This window comes from Haliotis rubra, unplaced genomic scaffold (assembly GCF_003918875.1).
Source record: "Haliotis rubra isolate DU_JTF1 unplaced genomic scaffold, ASM391887v1 Scf122, whole genome shotgun sequence".
NCBI lineage: Eukaryota > Metazoa > Mollusca > Gastropoda > Lepetellida > Haliotidae > Haliotis > Haliotis rubra.
In genome coordinates this window covers 2,014,133-2,041,718 of record NW_025765137.1, presented here as the reverse complement: position 1 = coordinate 2,041,718, position 27,586 = coordinate 2,014,133, and the positions used below count along the sequence as shown (strand labels likewise).

At 39.6% G+C, this 27,586-nt stretch overlaps 1 protein-coding gene and 1 long non-coding RNA gene across 2 annotated transcripts in view; one reads left to right on the top strand and one right to left on the bottom strand.

Moving 5' to 3' along the window:
- The window catches only part of LOC124265891 (sodium/myo-inositol cotransporter-like), a 35,132-nt gene extending 17,810 nt beyond the window's left edge, over positions 1–17,322 (bottom strand). The window contains exons 1-7 of the mRNA XM_046700745.1: positions 16,968–17,322; positions 15,967–16,038; positions 14,207–14,311; positions 12,653–12,712; positions 7,005–7,109; positions 6,286–6,391; positions 532–612 (exon numbers count right to left, since the gene is read on the bottom strand). Coding sequence (XP_046556701.1) covers positions 532–612; positions 6,286–6,391; positions 7,005–7,109; positions 12,653–12,712; positions 14,207–14,311; positions 15,967–16,038; positions 16,968–17,057 — 619 coding nt within the window. The 5' untranslated portion in view covers positions 17,058–17,322. The remainder of the gene's footprint in view (positions 1–531; positions 613–6,285; positions 6,392–7,004; positions 7,110–12,652; positions 12,713–14,206; positions 14,312–15,966; positions 16,039–16,967) is intronic.
- LOC124265892 lies at positions 698–12,442 on the top strand. The gene is made up of 4 exons (XR_006895577.1): positions 698–747; positions 902–940; positions 8,643–8,688; positions 11,924–12,442. It is a non-coding gene; the product is annotated as an uncharacterized LOC124265892 (long non-coding RNA).
- Positions 17,323–27,586: the final 10,264 nt, after the last annotated feature.

The window sequence follows — 27,586 nt, the reverse complement described above, 5'->3', positions numbered from 1 at the left end:
ATAAGTTTCAGCGGATACGATACAAATAAAACGATTCTTTGGCATTTGATGGGCAATTTGTCGTGCTTTATGTTTCCATAAACATCACGCCGTGCCTACTAACTGACTGCTGTTCCGTTTAGCTGAAAATATAATGGGTGGACATTCAAATGGCTTGTTAAGTACATGTACACATTCTCCTGGTACTGTGACTTTCCTTCAAGTTAGGACTAAGCATGTATAAATCAGCTTTAATCTAGAACAATGATTACTGTTTGTGTCTTGAATCAGTAAGGGACCGTTCATATTTTATGGCTTGGGTGGGGTGGGTGGAAATGATGATATTAGGTGGGTGACCCATATTGTTCTAGGGGGTGGGGGTCAGCAATCTTGTACACATGTACTAGGGGGGTGTCATTGCCATAAATTATGAACGGTCCCTTAATTAGTATCGCTCTGTATCCAACACACACACACACACGCACGCACGCACGCACGCACGCACACACACACACACACACACCAGCACCGGCACGCACCCCCAGCACTTACCCGCTCCCATCAGGTAGAGGGCTCCTCCCACCATCAACGTTGCCTGCAATGTATCAGTATAGATAACCGCCGTCAGACCTCCTGAAACGTTACAATAACACCGTTTGATCCATATATTTATTCGCGGGTTGCACGCGAAAAGCCACAAATTACCTCCCTTCGTATACTGTTTACCATGAACTTGATTGCGTCCCTGTCAACCCACAAACGAATTTGGTGAGTTGACAAAGTTACAGGCTTTTCATTTTAGACACAACAACTGATATTGGCTGTTTTAGATATTGCATCTGCTATATGTTGTGTTACAATCCCCTGTGGCCAAACAATATAAACGTTAACGTCTCTAAGAATCTTTACATTTGCTTTTTAGGACGCAACACGGGTGCACCTCTAACCGGATATGGGAACGGTTTGTACAACATCAATCTCTTCCTGCTGTCTAGGATTTTTTTCCACCATGTAAAACATTTAGAGCCTTGGTTATATTGTCTCCAAATATCCAACAAATCGTAATTTTCTATCATATAACAGACCACTTGCCTGGCTTTAGGATTGTTAACATGCCGATAATTCTCTAGATCTATTGAAGGGTCAAGTACGAAGTTCCAGTCTCCACATAAAACCAAAGAATCATTTTCGAGGCTATCAATATTTCTAAAAATATTCTCATAAAAAGTTGGGTCATCATTGTTTGGGCCGTACATATTTGAGAGGGTAAATTTTATACCATCAATTGAGATACCTGAAATAATAAAGTTGCCATTAGGATCTTTTATTGTTCTATGTATTTTAACTTCAATATTGTTATTAAAAAGAATGGCAACCCCTCTTGCATTAGATCTATAGGGGGCGATAATGCACTCTAATCCCCATTCGTTTCTCATTAGTAGTTCATCTTTTTCAGCAACGTGAATATCTTGTAAACAAATAATATTGAGCAACAATTTTTTCTCAAAAGTTCATTATTTCTCCACGCTTATGTTTCTCCCCGAGACCCCTGCAGTTTGCCGACACTATTTTAATTTTATTATCCATAGTCATGTTTGACAAAGTCAAAGATATTTATAAGTTTTGATATGTCTATGGCAACATGGTTATTTTTGGAAGTGATTAACGCATAGCATGAAGTACCTACAAATGTGGAATTTCTAGTTAATAAACAAAAGTATAAGAACAAAAAACAAAATGTATAAAAACAAAGAAGCCTGGAGGCGATGTTGGTCAACCTGGATTCCCCCTGCCCACATAAGTTAAAGAAGCATTATGCAGTTGTATGTGAAAGTAGATGATATTCGCTGAACACATTGTTACTTATGCAACAAAAACCTGGGAGCAGTGACATCCTGTTCTTCAATATAAGTCTACAATGCCAATGGAAGTTGGAAGTTACTTTCACTGAAATTGCATTAAGGAATTGTGTATCAAACAATCTTCGTTGTAAATTTGATTTGTGGTGTTTCCTTAACGAAAAACAGGTGTCATCCAAATTCTACTTTGTATGGTGCAAAATAACAGAGAAATAAACATTTACATTCTAACAGCAAACCTTCGCTGGAAACATTGCACTTTGTCAATAAAACAAATTTTGGAAAAAGTGGCATCATATTAATTCTTTTTACTATCACAAGACATGGCAAATCTTACAATAGAATGCAATTTTCTCCCAGGATACAAATCAGACCATTCAGTTATAACATCAATATCAAATACTTTGTCTAAAGAAAAAGGTAAGGGTTATTGGAAATTTAATGCCTCTTTATTACACAATAAAGATTATGTTGAAAAAGTCAATACAATTTTGAAAGATATGAAACAAGAATATTTCAATAGAAACGTATATCAAGAAATACAAGATATTAATGACAAGAACCTTGAATTAACCATTAGTGACACTTTGTTTTTGGAAACATTTCTTATGAAAGTTAGAGGTGAATCCATATCTATGTCCTCATTTCTGAAGAAAAACCGGTCCCATAAAATTGAACAGTTGGAAGATAGAATATGCGAAGTTGAAAATGAAATCAGGGGAAACTTTCAAAACATAAAGGAAGAAACACTAAATCAACTTACAGAACTTCAAGAAGAAATTGAAAAGTTAAGGGGAGAAGTAACTAAAGGGATTCAAATAAGGAACAGAATAAAATGGTATGAGGAAGGTGAAAAGCCTACAAAATACTTCTGTCATTTGGAAAACCGAAATTACACAAGCAAGTTGATTAATCAATTAATAGATGATAAAGGAGAAATAATATTAGATGGTAAAAAAATCCTAGAAGAACAAAAACAGTTTTATTAAAATCTGTACTCCCAAAGTGATAGAGCTTCAGAAAAAGGAAATTCAGGCTTTCCTCTCAAAAGTTCCAGTTCCTTCTTTAGATAAACAACAAAGAGACAATTTGGAAAATGAAATTACATTGGATGAGATTTCAAAAGCAGTAAAAGGAATGAAAAATAACAAAAGCCCCGGGGTAGACGGCTTTCCAATAGAATTTCTTAAGTTTTTTTGGAAAGAACTAAAGGTTGGGTGCACAGATTTATCAGTGAATCATTTTATAAGGGCTGTTTGAGTTTGAACATTAACAGAGGAATTATAACATGCCTGCTTAAAGGAAACAAGGATAGGTCCTATCTTAAAAACTGGCGACCAATCACCCTTTTAAATTGTCTGTACAAGATTATTAGCACATGTATCACCAGTGTACAGACTCAAATTATATTATAGAAAACTGGTTCTGTAAAGGAGTGCTATATATAAGAGACGAGAATGGGCTCTTATCCTTTGTAGACTTGAAAAAAAAATCAACCTCAAGGGTACTTATTTGGACCATCATCGAGTTGTTAGTAACCTCCCTAAAGAATGGATAAGGGTGATAGACAATTCTAAACCTATATGTGTCTACAATCTTAGGATTAATAACTTTCTTATGGAATGGACTAAACCATCAAAGGGATCTCGGAAGATATATGATATACTTGTGCAAAATAATTATCTCCCTATTATCTGTAGTAAATGGCAACAAATGTTCTTAACTGACTTAAACTGGAAGGAAATATTTAGTCTTCCTAAACAATGCTGTAGAGATATCAAGCAACAAGATTTCCAATATAGATTTTAGCATCGCATTATATACACCAAAAAGGAATTATTTAAAATGAAGTTGATCGACAATAGTATTTGTCAAAGATGTAACAATGAAAACGAATCGATTGTGCATGTATATTTTGAATGTCCACAGGTTAGTCATTTTTGGTACAATCTGGAACAATTTTTGAGACAACATCTGTGTTATGAGATTCAGCTTAATCTTAAATCCATCCTCTTTGGTATCCTGGGGACCTCAAACTTCAAACTGGTGAACCACATTCTTTTGGCCAGAAAAAGATATATATATATATATACAAGTTGTATTAGAAATGAATCTCTTTCTTTCAAATCCTTTATTGCTACCTTGAAAGATATTTTTCAAGTTGCGAGATATGTTGCCAAAATGAAAAACCAAATAAATGAATGTATGAGCATATGGCTACCACTACTTACAATATGGACTGATGTGTCATGACTCTTCAACATGCTTAAGGTAGAACTTTGAGATAGTGAATTATAATATGTGCCGATTCACGGACGGGAAAAGATATACATATTTATATCCATAAGCTGTATTAGAAATTTAATTTTGCCCTTAAAATCCTCCATCGCTTCTTTGAAAGATATGTTGCCAGAATGAAAAACCAGCCAGACGAATGAGGAGTAAAGGGGCACCCATTGCACAACATGGTCTGATGTGTTATGACTCTTCAATGTATACAATCTATGATCTTTGTGCAGTAATACTTGAATGTACCTACTCATGTTTTTTAAAGACTAATGTGTTGTGATCTGTCAACATGTACAAGCTTGTATTAGGCATGACTTCTGTATAATAATGTATGAATGTTTCTACCTCTCGGTTACCCAGAATGATATGGTGCTATTATGAAAACAAACCAAATAAACCCAGGAGCAAACAAGTAATATTACCCATAGCACCGACTTACCTAATTGCTCAAGCTTAGACGATCCGCAATTATACAACCTTGATTGTATGATTTTTTGTATAAAAGGATTGTAACTGGAACTGTCACCTGTCACTGTGTACGAATTTTGTGTAAAATGACTATACCTACTGATGTGAATAAAACAAAACGTCATCAATCTCTTCAAAAGTGAAATATCTTCCCACCACCCCAAAACAAAGATCAGAGAACAGTCAGAGCGTTGTCTACCAGACCAGATAAGTTGTACAGTCTGGGCGATGGGATAGCCTAGTGGTTTAACCGTTCGCTCATCACCCCGAAGGTCCCGGTTCGATTCCCCACATGGGTACAATGTGTGAAACCTATTTCTGGTGTCCCCCCGCCGTGATATTGCTGGAATATTGCTAAAAGCGGCGTAAAACTAAACTCATTCACTGTAGGTCTTAATTAGTTTCCTACTCATCCTAACTCGAAAAGTTTAACGCCGGATATTTTTGTATGTTGATTGTTTTCCGGGATACTGCACTTTGCCACTATTGTTACCAAATCTCACCCACCCACTCATGAATGAACGAACCTTTTGGCGTAAGGTGAGTCTTTACCCTAGCGCAGGTGGCGAAATCGTTTTTTTTAAATAGTAACAGTATTACAGTTACCATATGCATGTGCATATAATGAAATCAATATTGTTCTTATAGTTAATCATCACAGTTACAACACGATACCAACCCATTTGGAGTCGGTAGTAGAGGTACAGATAAGCTGCGTATCTGCGTAAATTACGCAAATATTTATGTGAAAACTCAATTCCTATTACGTCTGTTGCGTACAAGTACGCTTGATTTTTGTAAATGCTCAATAAATTTGATCGTACATGCGTACACAGAAAACTGTCAAATCTTAGCTTGCGCACCAGTGGATAGATAAAGCAACTGAGGTATATTTAGAGGTTCTGTTTCGGCACATGAACACTCAACTAGCAGTCTTTCATATCGTTTCTCATATTACAGATCAAATATAAATAACAAACACTAACATTTAAACTTTATTATATTTTTACAATTAATGGAAAATGGCAAAATACCCAATTGATTTTGAGTGAGGTGAGTACAATTTGTTTGGTTACTCAAAGGAAAATTAGGATACCCAATTGAGATGAAGACAAGCGGGTACATAACTCAATGACCCAAAAAGTTATCTGTAGCTCTGCCGGTAGCTTGGTATTGGAATTGCAAAGCTGACATCGCAACGCGTCGGAGCTGACTGTTAAGTGGAACACAATCGCGTGTGTATTTTACAGCGTTCGTAATTTTCAGGAGACGGTATTTCCGGACAAAAAATGCATTTTTATGTAGTATGTATTTCCTTCATATGAATATAAACTGGTATAAGAGTTTTACGGTAATATTTGTCAGGAGTTCCAGTGTATATATAAGTTATATATACAAAAGGAGATACAACTGCCAATGAATTACTGCAAATTCTCATTCTTGCAAAATATCACTACAAATATTTAGAAAATAACTCAAGAACCCAATAAATCCAAAGACGTTATTGCACATGAGTCATGAAGTCCAAAGGTTAGGGAGAAGTGCTCCTCAGGGAAATTGTTTTCGGGGGAGAGAGAAAGAGAGAGAGGGTGGGGCTGGGGGACCATGGATCCGCCCATGTATATTCATGTTCTTCCAACTTTGAAATGCACATCGAAGACTTTATCATACATTGCTAGAGAACGCTCACCTGTAAAGGTAAGGACGGCAGTAACAACAATCAGCAGCACGATGCTGACGTAGAGATCCCAGTTGAGCGCTTGTTGAACGAACAACGCACCCGTGTAAAGATCCCCCTAGACAGAAAGAAGTAGTGCGACTTTGTGAACTAATTATTTTATTACAATTTAAATTTTATTTTTATTAAGGTGAACTGTGTTATGTGAAATGGGAAACGAATCATTTAGATGACGATAAGGATATGGAGAGCTCTAAATAAATAAATAAATATTAATACCTCATTTCACTGTAAATGATAATAATATTAAGATACATTCCGTTGTGGAAGTCATAATTGACGTATTGAAACTGAACGATAGGAACATATTTTCTACGAAGACGGATTGCATATGTATTGTGAAAATGTGTAAAGACGCATATTGAAGGTGAAAAGTATATCTGTCCTTTGAAAATATGAATCACTACCTAATATTGATAAGGTGTGAGCGGTGAGCGTATTCTGCACCCACAGCTGGTACCCATCATAAACACATGCAAAGGCTAGTCAATTGTTTACCTACAAAAACACGGGTACCGACGGTTCGTCAAATTAGGGACATCGGATATCATTTTTGTCACTGATGCGCCAGATTTGGACATGCGCTTCACAAGTGTGCAATAAAATATTTCTTAAAGCTGTATTGAGGTCTACAAAACATGCACAATGAAAGACCACGAAGCGGAACTTACCGAGCACTTGGTGAAAATATAGAGAATGAGACTCAAGACAGCGTAGTAGACCCGCAGTCGATTTCCACCAAATCTCTTGGCAAGGTACTCCGGCATGGTGCAGGTCTGTCAGTGAAATAAACATTTGTAAACATCGGAGATTTATTATTATGATGTGTCTCTGACACTGATCATGTGATATTCTGGGATATTGGGATATGTATGAAACAATGTACAAAAAATATTGGACATAAAATATTATTTCTTAATTTGCATTTACATGAATAAGAAACAGTGTTGTTTGACAAGCGACCCATGATATCGTAGTTCGTTGCCTCTTAGTAATGTCACATATGAGATACACAATGCCATTTTAGAAAGTGGTCAAATGTAACATACGTTGTATTTGGGATTGCACTTTCTTAGTAAAGTACATCACACAAAGTCAGACCGTGGAAGCCGCGGTGGCTGAGCGGTCTAGGCCTCTGACTTTGTGTGCTGGCGATTAGGTGCTGACTCTGAGGGTGTGGGTTCGAATCCCGGATGGGACTCAACCCAAAAAGTACTAGAATCTGTACTTTTACTAAGAAAGTGCAATCCCCAAATAAAACGTATGTCACATATGAGTTTCTGAAGAGATTTGCTGATGGTGATAAATTCAAGCACCTCCAGTAGGTATTCCTTAAAGAGGTGGATCCTCATGCACATACTTGAGGCAAGAACTGACGGAGGATCTGGGATGAATGAGTGATCAGTATGGTGACATTGCCATGATCATCATAACCCATCGGCGAAGATCTTCATACATGTTTTCAGTCACCAGCCATGTCTCCATCCATTCAATACACATGCTCAATAGCTACTGTACTCAACCGAGCGCCACTCTAGGCATCGCATCAAGTATATATTGGATTACATACATAAAATGAATAGAAATTCCATTACCAGTTCTCTGCGCGATTTCGACAATATCATAATCATGTGTTTATGAAGCATTATCACTTAGTGACGACATGAGGTATTCACGGAAAGGCCAGCGTATCATGCCCCAATCGTCACAAACACATGCAAAGGCAAGTTAATTTAAGCTCTGGAATACAGTACGAAATGGACAAATTTTCACGTTCTAGAGTCAAACCCAGACGTTATTAGTACTGATGCTCAATTACTTTCTGCAGATTTCTTCCCCGGTTATAACAAACAAGGACGTATGCTTTTTTCCCGGCAGTTGATATTATAGCTGGGACGGTGGGGTAGCCAAGTGGTTAAAGCGTTCGCTCGCCACGCCGAAGAGCCGGGTTCCATTCCCCTCATGGGTACAATGTATGAAGCCCGTTTCTGGTGTCCCCCGCCGTGGTATTGCTGGAATATTGCTAAAAGCGACGTAAAAGCAAACTCACTCACTCACATAATAGCTACATTCCATTATAACAATTCCCCTGGAGTGATGGACCAGTACAGTTATATGTGAAGCCCGGTCTGTATATGGCGGCTTTAATAGTAGCGGCAACATGTGTCAGATGATTAAGTTATAATACAATGTCAGTGGGTCCACAAGTTGTTTTCCGCGACGTACTTAACACCCCGGACAGCTGTGGAACACCAAAAGTTTGGTTGTTTTTGGGTTGCTTTTATTCGTTGTACTCCGTTTAATTCCAGATCTCGAAGCATTAAGTTCGTGCGTGTTACGGGTTCACAATAACTTGTTAGTACATGGATATCATACATAAGATGTTTATTTAGATTTGAAGAACAGATCGAACACTCGTGTTTAACGGCGTTCACGCTTTCGAAGCAAGTGCCTATAATTGCTGACAATCGCCATAACATGACCATATGAATCAGTGCATTTTCTGAGGAAACAGACCGAACACATACCGTTTCTGTTGATTTCAAATCAATGTGCGGAAGGTTTCATGACATGAAACCATTTTGATGACACTTCAAATGTAATCTGCTGGAAGCAGTGCTTCGAACTAAGGATATAATGCTACTCCGTAAGGCAATGGCAGTGTTACTAAACCATTCTGACACCACTGAAATTTAAATAAATAATTATGTTATCAATTAACATTCGGATGAACGAACGGTCACTTGTCGAGCGAGTTTGAGCGGAGTTGAATCCTTTTGGCCTGCAAGGATCTGCTTACTATTGCATCCTAAACTAATTTCCGGAAATGGTTTGTCACCATCAATTATAAGAAGTCATCGGCTTTATTCTCATTACATCTCATCGTTTCGGATGGCGTTGGGGTAGCCTAGTGGTTAAGGCGTTCGCTCGTCAAGCTGAAGACTCGGGTTCGATTCCCCACATGGGTACAATGTGTGAAGCCCATTTCTGGTGTCCCCCGCCGTGATATTACTGGAATATTGCTAAAGGCTGCGTAAAACTAAACTCACTCAACTCTACGACATGAACCTTACATACAGTAAATAACTAAATACTACAACTAACTCACTCACTCACTCACACCAAACACAGGAATCGACGTGTATTGCCAGGTACCCGTAAACAAAATAGGCCCTGTTAATCCTGACGTCCAAATGTACAGTCCTGATTAACGAGGTTTCACTGACATTGATCAGTGTTACAATGCACAGCAATTATTTCAAGATCCTTCACAAGGAAATTGCTGACAGTTTATTGCAATCGTCAAATTCTAGAAATGACGAATGCAGAAAAGATGAAATACACTAAAAAAGCTATTCTTACTCCTCAAAACAAGCCTTGACATTCATGTTTGAGTGTAACTTCCAAATCACTTCTAGGATGGCTCCGCTGTGATCCGATAGCGGCTGAAAATCCTAGAAATGTTAGTTAAGACAATAACACAGAGCCTTCAAGGAATTATGGATGATCGCTTTCGGGGTATACTCTTAAAAAAAGAAACGCATAGGATATAATAAAATGTTGAGTTTGCTTATCAATGCAATTACAGTGCAGTGTGTTTTATCTATCGATGTTAGTCGCATGTTCGTAAACTGGTGTCGTGCACAAAAACAGCCATTTCAAACTTTTGAAGCTTTACACTAATGAGTATACAGTGTACCGCATCATGAAGATGCCATGGAAAGAAAATTGAAAGAAGAAAGCAGGTGCAAGTTGTGACAGTTATTTGCAGTGAGCATGGTAAAGGTCAAACGTCAGTCAACATTTTGTCAAACAATTGTCGACCTATTGGAAGAGGAAATTATTCGGTAGGAGGGTACTGGAATTAGAAATCGCCTGCGAGAGGTGAGAATTAGACCAAGAAGACCGATATTCATTCGTTGTATCCAAGGCGGAGCAACACCATGCAGGCATGCACTCTGAGAAATTGGTTTGGTTCAGTCCAACGCCGAGACGAAACACAGATTGTCTGTCTATGTTAAATGAACATTTTTGCACCAAGCCGAGTTCGACAGGTCGACAGCTTCGGTCCCGGAAGTGTGACGGTGTGAGTAGCCATATCCTACACACGGAGATCTGTCATGGTGGTGTGAAATCGGACAACAGATCTGTACATATAACAAATGCGTCAGTTTCTTTCGACTGTCAACCGACAGAGGGAGTTGTTTCAACGTGACAACGATACAAAACACTTAGCTCGTGTCACTGTTGACTTCATAACTCAAACGTCAATGTCTTGCCATGGACAGGTCCCCGGATCTCAACCCGGTAGAGCGTCTGTGGGATAAACTCGATGGACGTGTACATCAACATACACCACAAACACTTCCACGGGACAGAATCAATAGACATAGTGCTGAAGAGGCGTCGAGCAGAGATAACAGCAGACGGTGGTCCATCGCTTCCAAACCCTGGTGGACGATTCGCGAACACCTAGTATCATCACAATTTTATAGTGATTCATAGACCCATGCTCTGTCATTGTATCTCATAGCGTCAATCACTGGATTGACTGGTCCAGACTCGATTGTTTACAGACCACATCGTACAGCTGTAATACTGACTGACTGAGTTTGGTTTTACGCCGCTTTTAGCAATATTCCAGCAGTACACAAACAAACTCATACTCACGATATAGTCAGAACTGTACGATCTACTCTGCTTTTAGCAGGGATTTCTGATGTGGAAAGGGTTTTGTCGTGTCTCGCTACCTGTGACCAAACGATCAGTGAGTGAGTGAGTATGGTTTTACGCCGCTTTTAGCGATATTTCAGCAATATCACGGCGGAGGACACCAGAAATGGGTTTATCACATTGTACCCATGTGGGGAATCGAACCCGGGTCTTAGGCGTGACGAGCGAACGCTTTAACCCACGACGATCAGTATTGCCAGTATGTCTTCAGAACACGCCGCTATCATCATGCTAACATTTCTCCATTGTACCAGTCAAAATTAAATCCAATATGCACGTTTAGTGTCTGCACTTCAAAGTTAGCATATGCGTTTCTATTTTTGAAGAGTATACCAGTGTGTGGTCTTATTATGAGGGAGTTTGATTCAAACATGTTCCGAGGTTTTGTCAAGGAAGTAGCGCAGAGTTTAGGGAGATAATCCATAATCCCGAAGGCCGACGTTTGGGAGTTTCATTACATAAATAGGAAAATAAATATTAAGAACCCTGAGGTTGATGTAGCCTTTATTATTACATACGAAGGCCAGCCGAGCAGTTGGAAACAAAACTGTTTTTAGGTGTGCCATTGTGTTTTTCTAAATTTGATTTTCAGGACATCTTGAATATGTCCAGCAACTATTTGGCATAAAACAAACCTGCCATATAGCTTGAATATTGCTTGGTGCGTCGTTAAACAACAAAAACCAGCGCCATATAGCTTGAATATTGCTGGGTGCGGCGTTAAACAACAAACAAGTATAAAACAAACGTGTTTTTTTCTCAATATTTTCCACATGGATCCATATAATTCAATCCATCTGTACCTTAGAGCCAATAAGCATTCAAAATATTTTACATTGTTTTTTTTTGTTTTCAGTACTGGTGATCCATTTCAAAGATTGGCTTCAGGATAACAAAGACTGACTTTGTGTGCTGGCGATTAGGTGCCTGAGGGTTTGGGTTCGAATCCCTGATGGCACTCAACCCAACAATAGTACAAGAATCTGTACTTTACTAAGATTGTGTAATCATCGACATATGTTACAGGATAACAAAGAGATGTAAAATAACAAAACTGTATTGTAAGCAATGTGAGCAAGCAATGCGCCACTAGCGCCCTGGGGGAAGTCCCAATCTGTATGTTGAGGTATATGAAAATGCGAGTATCAAAGCCCTCAAAACTTGTTTCGCAGTTTACCAGGTGAATGTCGGACTGAATGGGACATACATCCCTAATGGAATATTACCTCCTACACCCTACCTATAATCTACTGAATGTTGCGAGTCACGTGGCCAAGCCCCCATGAAAACTACTGCAATAGATCTAGAACTCATATTTATATTAAGATCATGTGATGTCTCTTGAGAAATATCTCTACAATACAATTGGATAATAAGTGGAATCTCACTCTCGTGTCTTTTGAACACTCCTCCATGACAGTTTTATCGACTCGTGTTGATACATCAGATTTCAAATGACACAAAGCTGAGATTCGCTATAGAGTTTTGTTATAGCTCCTTCAAAATGACATCGTTATGATGTCGCTAAAGTAGGCCAGGACACGTTTGTCGGGGTACAAATGATTTGCACAAGACAGGTACTTACCCCGCAGGCGATATAAACAGGTATAAATATCCATCCCGTCATCTGCAGGATCAGCAGGGCCTGGGTGATAACAACACAGTGTGTCATAAACATGAACATGCAATAATAAGGCGTACATAGTGTGACGGCCTACTTCATTGACGTCACGTTCTATGTAATGACGTCACAGACGAAATACAGAAACAATGGTTACTAGGCAAAGGTGATATGTGCACATTGCACACATGATATTTATTACCCACGTGGTCAACGTATGGGTAGTTGCATACTAATCTCGTACGTCACACGAGTGCCGTATCGCGTTGACCTGTGTCGTAACGACTTGACCTGAGATTCTAACGATTTGATTGGATAACCGACGACCTCTCAATTAGGTCACAATCTGACGTAGCTATTTTTTCATTCATAACAAACACGTGAATTCATTCATTCTACAACATCAATGCATTGTGGGAATGTAAACATTGCGAACGTTTGCCGTGTCGCTGTTTAATTGTGAGTCGAACTGAGACATTATAATTATATCCGTCGAAAAACATAAACGCAATGTTTCCACCAGTGATGTTAACCGCATGAAGCAACTGCAAACCAAGAAACGGGGTGCTACGGAGTAGTTTACTGTAGGAGGTTGTACGAGGCGATGACAACTGACATGCATCGTGACGTCGGTTACCAAGGCAGTGACGTCATTACAGTGTGACGTCATGCAAATATTGTACTACAGTACAAAACTCTTCCGCAACCTCTTTATGAAACCGGTTTCGGTTTTGAAACCATAAAAATAACACAAATACGCTATTTGTCAATTTAATGCATGTAAGACGTGGGTAATACATAAAATACCACACTCGGTCTCATTACGTACCAATTATACGAAACTCGTGACCTTCGCTCGGTCAGATACCATAGGAAGGACACTCGTTTCGTATAATTCGTATGTAATGAGACCTCGTGTAGTATTCTCTATATATGACACTGGTTATGTTACACCATATGGATAATAATATACTGAATAAGGCTGATAGCGGTGAGAAAGGAATGATGGATGAATGTTCTGGTAGCTGACAGATATCCGGAAACAATATTTTCTAAATATTCCCCCAGAAATTATGATCTTGGTAAACAATGGTTTAGGAATATATTTTAAGTGAATAAGGCTTATAGATGTGAGAAGGGACTGATGGATGAATGTTCTGGTAGCTGAAAGGAAGATTTCGATTTCGAATCCAGGGTTTCTGGATAAACAGTGTCCGGGTTAACAAGATTTCACTGTGTGGTAATTAACGTTTAATGATTAAAATAAACTTTGACGAAACAATTTAAATGAAATGCAGACTAAACTCTAGAGGTAGGCTTTAACCAGAGACACAGATAAGATGTATCAATATCAAGGATCATAAAAATTCGGAGTTAATTGTCTCTCGTCAGTAGTTCCAGTATTGGCCCTTAAAAAGTTTACAATACAAACGTTGTCGTTGGATTACGGAGTTTTCTGACTAACGAGGTTCAACTCTAAGTGCTAAGGCTGCCCAGAAATAGGATGCCGTCACTCACATTGAGTTCCCACGCTCCAACACTGATTCCACTTGCAGCACCAGAACCAGCCAGCCCGATGAAATGTTCCGTTCCTATATTGCTCACGAACAGAGACGCACCGATCTGGAATTGAAACAGAATGTATTGTATTCCTCAATAAGTCGAAACGAGTCCGACTATTAAATATCAGCCTACTAAATATCACGAATTCCAGGGCTCCGTTTCAGAAAGTTATCGTAGCTCTACGATTGTCGCAAGTCTATGTTACAGTATAGGAGGTACGACAGTCGTAGTGCTACGATAGCTTTGTGAAACGGGTCCCAGGTCTCCCACACCCCTGGGCTCCATTTCACAAAGCGACCGCAGCGCTATGGCTGTCGTAAGTCTATGCTAAAGTATGGAAGTTACGATAGCTTTGTGAAATGGAGCCCTGGGGTGTGGGAGACCTGGGCCTAGAATTTCGAAGCTCCCTTAGCGCAAAGATAGTTGTAAGTTAATGCTAATGAATGGCACTTACGACTATCTTAGCGCTAAGAGAGCTTCGAAAATCTAGGCCCTGGAATTTATGACTTATGATCATTGCTCTTATGGTGATTCCATGCTGGCCAGTCCTTGTTTTAGGAGTGAGTGAGTGAGTTTAGTTTTACGCCGCACTCAGCAATATTCCAGCTCTATGGCGGCGGTCTGTAAATAATCGAGTCTGGACCAGACAATCCAGTGATCAACAGCATGAGCATCGATCTGCGCAATTGAAGTATAAAGAATGATCTTCACTGTTAAGTGTATATTCTCATCATGGTGCTAGACATCCTCCATAAACTACATTCGTCGCTATATGTTTTAAACAAATGCCGGCGCGACAGAAAATTTAAATCACTCTCACAATTCAGGCCCATAACGCATTTTGGGAGGTGACAGATATATCTGATGGCCAGATGTGTTGATTATGAGTTGGTGATTATATAATCATGAACTGCTATGGCGTACTTATGAAATTGCTGTGACATACGTGCCGGGATTGATGTGACATACGTGTCGTAATTACTGTGACATACGTACCGGGATTGCTGTGACATACGTACCAGGATTGCCGTGACATACGTAACATACGGGATTGCTGTGACATACGTATACGGGATTGCTGTGACATACGTGTCGTAATTACTGTGACATACGTACCGGGATTGCTGTGACATACATGTCGTAATTACTGTGACATACGTACCGGGATTGCTGTGACATACGTGTAAATTGTCGTGATTACTGTGACATACGTACCGGGATTGCTGTGACATACGTGTCGTAATTACTGTGACATACGTACCGGGATTGCTGTGACATACGTACAAGGGATTGCTGTGGCATACGTACGGGGATTGCTGTGGCATACGTACGGGGATTTCTGTGACATACGTACGGGGATTGCTGTGACATACGTGTCGTAATTACTGTGGTATACGTACCGGATTTGCTGTGACATACTTGTCGTAATTACTGTGACATACGTACCGGGATTGCTGTGACATACGTACCGGGATTACTGTGGCATACGTACGGGATTGCTGTGACATACGTACCGGGATTGCAGGGGCATACGTACGGGGATTGCTGTGGCATACGTACGCGGATTGCTGTGACATACGTACGAGGATTGTTGTGGCATACGTACGGGGATTGCTGTGACATACGTACCGGGATTGCTGTGACATACGTACGGGGATTGCTGTGGCATATATAGCGGGATGGATGAAAATACCTACCAGGATTGAAATACGTACCGGGAGAAACCACATGGATCGTCCTGCTAGAAAGTAGCCACTTATAGTGTTTCTGTTGGCTCTGTACATAGCCTGCAAATATAGAACAGTTTCGTTTCTTCTTATTACAAATATTAGCAGTGTTAGGGGACACATAACTGGCTCTGTAGAGTTAGCATCGCTTGTCAGTTAGCCACATCGATCCATGGACACGGACAATTCGCTGTATACCCCTTAATGGTGGAGTCATTCACGAGGGCCTTGAAACGCTGATCGAGGGTGTGATCCCAAGTCAACTTGGTAGTGATCCCAGGTCCTTTATCATCAAACTCCTGTTTATTGAATACAACGACGTGCATACCCGCGTGTCCATGGTTACTTGTCCTCGGACTAATGTTGGTGTTATTGTGCTAGCCGACTGGAGATACCATGTTAGAGATTAACATGCATACCCTCTGCGACAGTACCCGACTCCAAACTGACTTCTTGTCTTATTAAAGGCGAGACCCATGCAGCTAAACAACTAAAACCTCTTTTGGTATGACACGGTTGGGGATCGAACCACCGACCGTCAGTCCGCCGGGCAGACACTCAGTCCACTAGGCGCGGTCTAACATGAATACACCTGCAAAGCACATTTGATATGCGAGGAAGTGAAGTTTTGTTTGTTTGTTGTTTAACGCCGCAATCAGCAAAATTCCAGCTATGTGGCGGCGGTCTGTAAATGATCGAGCCTGGACCAGACAATCCAGTGATTAACAACATGAGCATCCATCCACGCAATCGGGATACGATGTCGGCCAAGTCAGCGAGCCTGACCACAGGATCCCATTAACCGCGTCTTACGACAAGCATGGGTTGCTGAAGATCTTCACGGGTCCAGGAAGTCAAGGTCCAGGGCCTAGATTTTCGAAGCTCTCTTAGCGCTAAGATAGTCGTAAGTGCCATACATTAACATTAACTTACGACTATCTTAGCGCTAAGACAACTTCGAAAATCTAGGCCCTGGAGTAAATACTTACAAACAGCCCGATACCAATGACTAGGACGAAGTAAGCTACCACCACGCCAATGTCCGCTCCTGTCAACCGTGATTCGGTGAAACCCGCCATTGCCTTATTTGTTCGGCTGTGAACACCAGTTGTCCTCCTTGAAGCCTCAACCGTCTTGCGCGTAGCTACGGCAGTACTGTTTACTGAAACGAACCATTCACATTATAAGTTGAAAGATTTATGGGTCATCACAATAATAAGGACTGGTCTCACGTTCCGGTGCGTGTACAGTCTCGAGTTGTAGTGCAGGCTGATATCAATGGCTCTTGAGAAACAATGAGCGGGGACTTTGGTTGTGCCCACACAAAGCTGTATAGCTCAGACTCAGACTATATATTGTGAAGGAAAATGAGCCTGATCGTTATGCAAAATATAATCAGGGTGCAATTTTGCTATTAAAACGTGCATGTTAAAAATGACTGGTGCATGTTACCATTAGTAACAGGTTGCAGTTGGTGCAGGTAACAATAAATCTTCCAGCATCTCATAGCTGTGAGTCTTAATTGGGAAGTAAGTGCACGATACTGGAAGTAATACGTTTCTCTCTGAGTGTCTTGTTACAGCATGAACATCCGGGTACTCACACATCAGTTACGTAGCAGAAATCACATAATTGAGATTTATTAATAAAGGTAATGTAAAATTGAAAAAGAGTCATTCATCTTTTATCATGGGGTCAGGGTACCAAATCTATGGCACCAAGAACAAAAGGGAGTTGTACAAGTCGGATGCAAGTGTGACAGTTCATAAGCAAGATTCACATATTTACCACGTTTTCAACGCATCTTGTTTCTCACATTAGCATCATAAAGGACAGAAAATGCAATCTTAAAAATTATGTAATTAGTTTTATCAAAAACGCAAAGATCAAGTTTGTTGGCTCTTACACGCCAGGGGCAGTATACGAGTCTATTATTATATATGTATGTCAAATGTCAAGGCCACCGATCCCGTCCCAGCGGAAACAGTACAAAGAATGGAGCACTGACAATACATCAAACAAACACGTGAAAAACACCATTCTGAATACGTTGTTAAGGAGTACACGGGGCTGCACATTGCTATTCCAGACAGTCAGCGTTTACGTGTGTTACACAGAGGGGCGCGCTGCTACATGTTGTGACTTGAGAAACAAATTACATCAGTTTTATGCCTTCGTGGAAATAATCAAACGGCACCAAACGTTCATGATTTATACGAAATCAGAAACAACAACGATTTACTAACTTACGCTATCTCAAGAATCTGTTGACACAATATACCTTCCGGCGCCTTATAGTGAAGTTGATATGTAACACCAGTATTGGAACTTTGGTAGATAATGGCGACCTTGCCCTTGGAAACACCGGTTTCCAAAGAAAGAAACCAGTCGCGATGGCATCAGTAGTCGTTCTCAGACCCGAATGCTCATATGACTATGTCGTTGGCACCAGTGGAATCAAAGACAGGGTGATAACCTTGTTCTATTTATATCGTCCAATGAAATAATTTTATCGGTTACCATCTTTAAAGTTCTTAAGTAGCGTAGCGAAAAACTTGGTAACTCTTAATTCAAACGGTACCTTTTAAAAAACAAAATTGACACTGTTTCCGTGGATTGTTCGATAGAGTTACACATTATTATTTTTTAATCCAGTGTATATTTTACATTCTCAGTAATGTCATTCACAGTAGTGTTCAACTTGGGAATTGGTTGAAATCTCACAATTGATGATTGCTTCATTACCAACGAGAAATCATCGAAAAAAATTGGTTATCGTCATTTTAAAGATTTTTCTATTCAGGTTGTTCTTGCAGATAAGTATAACATGATGCAACTTGCTACTTTAAAGTGATGACTAATATATCATGAACATAAACTACTCAGAGCCTTCAACTATTATTAAGTCATGACTTTTCAGTTATTGAAGTGAGTTTTCTAACACATTTTCAGGCCCTGACAACTTCGAATATATGTTCCATCCACAAGAGTTTCAAAGACTAAAACAGTAGTTCCAAAATCGTTTGTGTTCGATTATGAGAAAATGTGATCGATTGCTTGGTCGTTTGGTCACTGCGACCAATCTTCGATTATTTCAATTAATCGGAACACCACTAATTCTCAGTAATGTATTCTGAACAATAAGCAGGTTGGAAGCAGTAGTGGGACTGCAAGCCTCGTGTTTGGTAGAGATGTAACCATGCATCGAACTACCGATGGATTGCAATTGCTGAGTCTCCGAGAGCAATCAAACGATGGTTGAAACGAAAAACTATCGATGCATCGATAGTATGAGTGACTATCAATAGTTTAGTAATTGACTTCCGTTGATAAATGCGCAGTGCAAATACAGGAAGTACCAGATTCGTTCACGTTGATTTTGAGTTATCCACCCCCTTTACCTGTTAACTGTTTACATGATCTGGGTTTCAAGTTTCTTGTCAGTTATCAAAAGAGACTGAAACTACTTCAATTTCATATAAACTATACATTCATTTGGGAAATGGTCGCAATAGACTATCACAATAGTATGTTGCAATAGACTATCGCTATCGCAATAGTTGTTTCCCCCTCAATAGTCACCCCTTGTGTTTGGTATAGGTCAAGTTCTGTTTATGTCTCATTGACGTCATCAGCACCATACCCGTGCAACATTGGTATAACCTAGGTGATAAACCTCTGAGACCTGCATCACCTCGGGATTTCCCCTCGGGATTTCCCCTCATATATAGCTGACACGCCTTCATATAACTGGAACCCCTGAAGATCAAGGTTACAATTTCAGTAACCCGTGCTTGTCGTAAGAGGCGACTAACGGGATCGGGAGGTCAGGCTCGCTGACTTCGTTGACACATGTCATCGTATCTTCATTACGTAGATTGATGCTCATGCTGTTGATGACTGGGTTGTCTAGTCCAGCCTCGATTATTTACAGACCGCCGCTATATAGCTGAAATAGTGCTGCTTGCGGCGTTAAGGAAAAAATATCAATCATATTACTGGAAAGTTGTGCAGTGCGGCGTTAAACAGAACTCACTCACTAACTCACTTCTGTTGAAACATAGGTGTCCGCGAGCTCGATGACGGTTCAAGATTTGCCTCGAATGCAGTCATTATGCCGTATGGTTTTCGGGGAAGACTAGAAGAGCGTGAACGGTTTACAGTTTGTATCCCTAGTAACACTTGTTTAAAAAGGGGCAAAACACCTGCCGCGACATGTCTTGGCATGTCAGAGCAAAGCCGTGCGTTTGTTAAGGCTGTTTCTATAGACGAGAAGAATCTCCGGCGGGAGAGAAAAGCGAGAAGTATTTTGAGGAGGCGGGGCGGTGGGATAGCCTTGTGGTTAAAGCGTTCGCTCGTCACGCCGAAGACCCGGGTTCGATTCCCCACATGAGTACAATGTGTGAAGCCATTTCCTCCGCCGTGATATTGCTGGAATATTGCTAAAAGCGGCGTAAAACTAAACTCACTCAATGTTGAGCAGAGATAGCTCGTTCATCAATTTTAAAAGTTAAGCAGATATAAGGTGACTATAACATAACACTATTTAATTATGGCGGTATTAAACATCGGTAAAACTATTTAAAAAGAAATCATTTCTTAATTTCATGTTGGAGCGCCAAAATTCAACCAATAGTCCCTGACTCTACTCAAAGTCTAAGTCTAAACACAGTTTATAGTGTGTGGTTGGTTGGACCTGGTAACGTAATAAAGGCAATGAAAACTTGTGAAATGGCGTCACTTTGATTATAATGACATTATCTTTAATGTTCAGCAGTTAACAAAAGCGATATAGTATTTTCCAGAATCAATTAATCATAATATATATCAGCCCGACTGCACGCTTTCAATGTGTGAGGAATGAATCACATAATTGAGATTTATTAATAAAGGTAATGCAAAATCGAAAAAGAATCATTCATCGTTTATCATGGGGTCAGGGTACCAAATCTATGGCACCAAGAACAAAAGGGAGTTGTACAAGTCGGATGCAAGTGTGACAGTTCATATATTTACCACGTTTTCAACGCATCTTGTTTCTCACATTAGCATCATAAAGGACAGAAAATTCAATCCCGTCCCAGCGGAAACATAGAACAGTACAAAGCATGGAGCACTGGCAATACATCAACCAAATACCGTGAAAAACACCATTCTGAATACGTTGTAAAAGGAGTACACGGGGCTACACATTGCTATTCCAGACAGTTACACAGACTCAATTCCTCTGAAGTCGATTGCGTACAAGTACGTTTGAACTTTTGTAAATATTCAATATATTTGATCTTACATGCATACACACAAAAATAAATAAATTAACTGCTGTAAATTGAGAGGTTCTATTTCAGCACATGAACTTGGCAACTTGCAGTCTTTATTATCGTTTCTCATATTACAGATCAAATATAAATAATAAGCACGTAAACCAACTTTTAAAGCTTAGATGCAACCAACAAAAATAAACATAATTAAAACACATTTATCATTTATTCATGAGATATAATATACATTGCTGATTATGAACAAAAACAAATAAACAAAATTATAAGCGTACAATCGCAAATCAAAAAAGCAATATTTTGTACTTGGGTTTACTTCCCTCGAAACGAAGCACCCGGGATACCGAACCCAGTAAGAGCTGGTGGGCGTGTAACGAAGTCTTTCATTGGCTTGTTCAATTGCCGATATACTCAGGGCTCTTTGTGTGTGTATAGAGATGTTGGGTTTTGTAAATACATGCTCACTTTTTTTGTATAACATTTTGCAATCAACAGACATCATAACAAGTCATGTGTACAAATATCAAACCTGCCTGTCTGTTTAATTACATAATGTTACAGCGACAGAACTCGGGTGCACGAGCCATAAATCTGACAATGCGTTTTGTTTATTGTGTATAGCCTGATAGGTGTTAAGTTTAAATTTCATGTGGTCAGTAATCAAAGTTGTGTATTGCATATTATCATTAGCAGACAGGCGGGCAGACACATAGGTGTCAATAAAACAGACATTGAGTTTTGTCTGTGACAGAGGCATACTAGTATCGATATCACAGTTAGAAATTCTGACAATGCTAAATAATGACGTTGCTGAGAAAGCGATACGGTAAGAAGAACGTGGTGAAATAGTCATCATTCATATAAACAGTTAAATCGGTAATCTACTGTCATAACATATAAAAAGTTCACGCCTGTGAATTATCAACAAAACATTAGAAAAGTAGCTCACATCAAAGCCTATAGGTACGCCGAGTACTCATCGCCAGCGAAGGTTTTCCGTCTTGAAATATCGAACGCCTCACTGGTTGACACACAGCTGAGTAGATCTAGATCCTTAACAAGGTTCTTTTATGTCACGAGTAGATTATTTACTATTTGTTGTTTGTGTACACAACCAAGATTAGACTACTCCTGCCTACGACCTTATAATTCGGGCATCCAGCTTCAAGCACTTTCACAGCCATACACATCCTTAAACATTCGATACGTTCGTAATTTATTACCTCCCGTTCTACCGCTTGGCTTGTGTAATAAATCATACCAATCATTCACATACTTCTGCATACAAATATTTCGCACCTTCTCGCATACCCGTTTAACATTAACATCAGCTTCCACACTAAGGCCCCATTCATTTAACCTTGCTTTTACTCGGAAATTCCAATTTCTCACGCATCCACTCGCACAACTCTCCGACCATATAAATACATACTTATTTATTCTAAAAGACATTTTTCTAAAACGACAGTATTGTCCTAACAATACATATCCATTGTCTAACAATTGAGGGATCCATCCCATGTCTCCATTCATTGCAACGTTAGGTGCATATTTACCCATCCCAAAGAAAAATCTCAAAGCACGATGGTGGACAGCATTCTGCCTGTCTGTTTAATTACATAATGTTACAGCGACAGAACTCGGGTGCACGAGCCATAAATCTGACAATGCGTTTTGTTTATTGTGTATAGCCTGATAGGTGTTAAGTTTAAATTTCATGCGGTCAGTAATCAAAGTTGTGTATTGCATATTATCATTAGCAGACAGGCGGGCAGACACATGGGTGTCAATAAAACAGACATTGAGTTTTGTCTGTGACAGAGGCATACTAGTATCGATATCACAGTTAGAAATTCTGACAATGCTAAATAATGACGTTGCTGAGAAAGCGATACGGTAAGAAGAACGTGGTGAAATAGTCATCATTCATATAAACAGTTAAATCGGTAATCTACTGTCATAACATATAAAAAGTTCACGCCTGTGAATTATCAACAAAACATTAGAAAAGTAGCTCACATCAAAGCCTATAGGTACGCCGAGTACTCATCGCCAGCGAAGGTTTTCCGTCTTGAAATATCGAACGCCTCACTGGTTGACACACAGCTGAGTAGATCTAGATCCTTAACAAGGTTCTTTTATGTCACGAGTAGATTATTTACTATTTGTTGTTTGTGTACACAACCAAGATTAGACTACTCCTGCCTACGACCTTATAATTCGGGCATCCAGCTTCAAGCTGCGCGAACCTATTCACTGCGCATTCGCTATGAGCGAAGCGCAGTACATCTGTTGAAAACACTTTTCACCCCAGCTGGGGTGAATTTAGTGAATCGTTTGAACTCCGTTTTCGCGTTTTTTTTCAATTTTATCAGTTGAATTTGCATTTTTGATAATTTGTTACTGTAAGTCCATACCGAAAGTATTAGAATCTGCAAAGTTGTGTTTTGCGTTGCATGTGACCTCTAAACATTATTATATTTTTACAATCAATGGAAAATGGCAAAATACCCAATTTAGTTTGAGTGAGGAGAGTACAATTTATTTGGTTACTCAAAGGAACATTAGGATACTCAATTGAGATGAACACAAGCGAGTACATAACTCATTGACCCCAAAGGTTATCTGTAGCTCTGGCCGGTCAACGTGTTTGTAACTGGTAGTCAAATCTGGAAATGTCGTCATTACTTCAAAACAAAGACTTTTGAAATCGCCACCCAGGTCCTGAATGCTCACAAGTCACAAACCGAACAACCAAAGCACGCTTGTCGGAATCCGAAATCAGGAAAATTACACTAATTTTATCCCAATTTAGACTTGAGACGATGTAATCCAAACCAGTTGTAGAGTAAATCGTATATATTAAAAGGAATCGTCTAAGGACATTCATTGCAAGACACATGAGTTCGCGATAAATAGAACTTGCATACCTTCTTAAAGTAATGTGACAAGGATTACACGTAACTGCGAGTGTGGTTTTAAGCCGCTTTTAGCAATATTCCAGCAATATCACGGCGAGGGACACAAGAAATGGGCTTCACACATTGTACCCATGTGGGGAATCGAACCCGAGTCTTCGGAGTGACAAGCGAACGAATTATAACCACTAGACTACACAACAGCCCCAGCCTTACACGTTATGGGAAATTCAATCAGTACTGGGGTTACACAAATACTGTCAACAGTGTTAAGTATGTCCAGTATATGTCAAACGTCCAGCACTCAAGAGATGACGTTGTATGACAGACAAACATTCCCAATGCCATTCCGCCATTTTTCGAATGTGGATATATAACACATGTTATATTTGTGATTACACTTTCTCAGTAAAGTACATATTCTAGTACTTTTGTTGGGTTGAGTCCCATCCGGGATTCGAACCCACACTCTCAAGAGACAGGCACCTAATTGCCAGCGCAAAAGGTCAGCCATCTAACCCACTCAGCCACCACGGCCTTCGCAAAAATGGAGCTGGTCCGTGCCAATTTATACTTGTCAGGGGGGTACAAGTCCGTGGTCTAGACTACCGGTTATCCGACTTCCATTCTGTGGAAGCCAGGTGTTTGTGAAACTCGTTATATTACACATAATCAATATAGGATATATTTCGCTAGATATGGAATATAAGTGTACAAGGAAATGCGTCGGAAACGGAGCAGGCCTACATGGTAGCAACATTCTTAATGTATCCCTTAGTTCTGCTTGTTAATCTTATATTTAATTTATTTTCTTGATCCTGTCTGAACTTAACGCGAATATATGAAAATTGTCCCACTCGTGCGTACGTGAATCAGTGTAATGAAACTGTGACGTCAGCATGTTATATTTCTGGAAGTTATTATTTTTTCTTTTCTAAAATATATTAAAATTTATGAGGCTGATTCAGATTTAGAGGGAAAACATGTCAAACCGGATATCCCGCCAAATTATATTTAAAATAAACTGAATAAACAGTCCTCATCACTGACATGTTGACTTTACGGAAAATATGCTCTCTTAAACACAGAAAAAGAGGGTCTACATCATGTTATCCCAATAGTCCTTTGCGGAGTATATGAGATTCAAACCAATTGACTTGTGATTGAGGAAGTCGGATTAGGCAAGAGACAACAAGATTAGAAGTCGGAACGAATGATTTCTTCCCAGAAGTTAGTACCAGTTCGTTAGAAGGCCTAAATAACTGTTACTTTGTTCTAACAGAGATTACGAAGTGGTCATCTGTGATCCTGATCAGAACAGTGCGTAGTCGATGAAGGAATTTTTCTGCGAGACAATATCTGTGTTTACTGTTAAAACCAATGTTCACCGCCATAACTAATTCAGACATGTTCTATTCTCCTTTGTTTTTGGTGCTTACCAAATATTGATGTTGACTGATCTTATGTTTCTAAAATAATGTACTTCGACAAGCTATATGCATACTCCCCATCAAAAAGTTTAGACTCACTAGTGTAATTGTAGCCACTTACTTCAGTCTAAACTACATTTTGCAAAATATTCTATACAGTTTAAGGGTAAATGATGAAACGAATGCGAATTCTTAAGAAAACTTTACACCAAAACACAGTTGTTCACATGCACGATATTTGCGCATACTTTTCAGCAAGTTGATGCATGATCCTCGTGCAATTCAACTGCATAAGGTGTGCAGTTGGTTCCCCCCAATTAGTGGAGAAATTCATCTTCGATTTAACCACATGTATATACATATTAACATATAGTGAGTGTTTTAAGTGAGTATATAAGGCGTTATTAGTCTGTCTTACAGTCCATGAACCGCATTATGTCCCGTTCTGCTCAGCCTTTTCCGCAATGCTAAAGCCTTTAATGAAGCAAGTCTAGATTTCCCCAGGTTAAATTTTTCTTTCTCACTGAGAATCAAAAACCAAACGTTTGTTTCTATCAAAATATACTAATGGCAACGAATAAGGGAACACATGAAAGTATAAGCTTTACTATTCTTTTCCAGGTTTCTTCACAGGGTATGTATTGCACCGTTGGTGAAATCATGGCAATATATATTTGTATATTCAGAGACTAAGCGTTAGCGTTGGGTGACTCCTATAAGACCTCAGTTCAGAGGCGTGTAGTCATGATCACTAATTGCTTGATACCTGTTTTCATGTACTGTGCCAGAATCGTTGCACATCATAATCAGAGAGCAAAATATTTCGGTTTGTTACGACGCGCTACGGTCGCCGATGTCCACTTTGAACAGGAGTCAGGAACCCTATCCACAAAACGTTCATAGCACTACGTCATTCGTTATCCAATAGAGTTACGACAGGTCGTAACGTTGCGAACGCTTTGTGGATCGGGACACTGGGCCCTTATTCTCGAAACGTTCGTAGCGCTAAGAATTCGTACCTTTGATCGTAGCCAATGTTTTAAGAATGGGCTTAAGAAGTTCTTAGGGCTACGAATGTTTCGAGAATAGCTAGCCTGGTCTCCACACCTCAACCCTATCTGAATCTCCCAACTTACTAGGGCTCATTTTCAATATAAAAGGAATAGTTTGTATTTATTTTTACTTTTTCCGCCCACTCGTTACCATGGCTATTGCACAACAATTCACATGTAACTTGACAATAGTCAGTACGGAGATTAGATATGATAATTGAAGACATTTAATCTCTCTGCTTCACGCACCGTGATGTGGCAATCATATAATGTACAAACAATACACTGCAAAATCCATGCTGTGGAATTATATTATCCTATTTTTGTTTACAGTGTATATATTCACCCCACCTAATTCTAAGGAGTGACGTAGAGATTATTATTCAGCAGTTGTGCAGCTATTGTTCTCCAGAAATAATAGCTCCACATTTTAGTGAGTAAAATGAAGATGGCTGTCCCATTATCTTGCAAATTGATCTCTTTATCGGTGAAATGGCGCACACTAATATCCTAATCACTTCATTTATTCATAATTAAATTTTAATATGTTAGCACGTGCACTGTACGTTGATCAACACGCATTGTCATTGAATTGTTTGATTTTTATGGAATTCGGAAAGGCTTCAGTACAACGTGTGTGAGCTTACGGGCGTCTGCACGTCCATGTACATGAAACTGATTGTATTATGATGTGCACGTATGGTATCGTATTTAGCATTGTATTCTTCAATTACTCATGGGGTAGTGGAAACAGGCTCAATTACGGTAATGACACCCAGTAAGCGCAAAAGGGCCGGGCCGGGCCTCTATTAAGTGCCGGGTCTGGACGATCCGCACGCGCCACCCGTGTCCTGCACGTGCGCTGCCCGCAGTACCTGTCGTGTGAGAAACACATGGTTCATACTGACAAACAATCTCATTCCTCACAG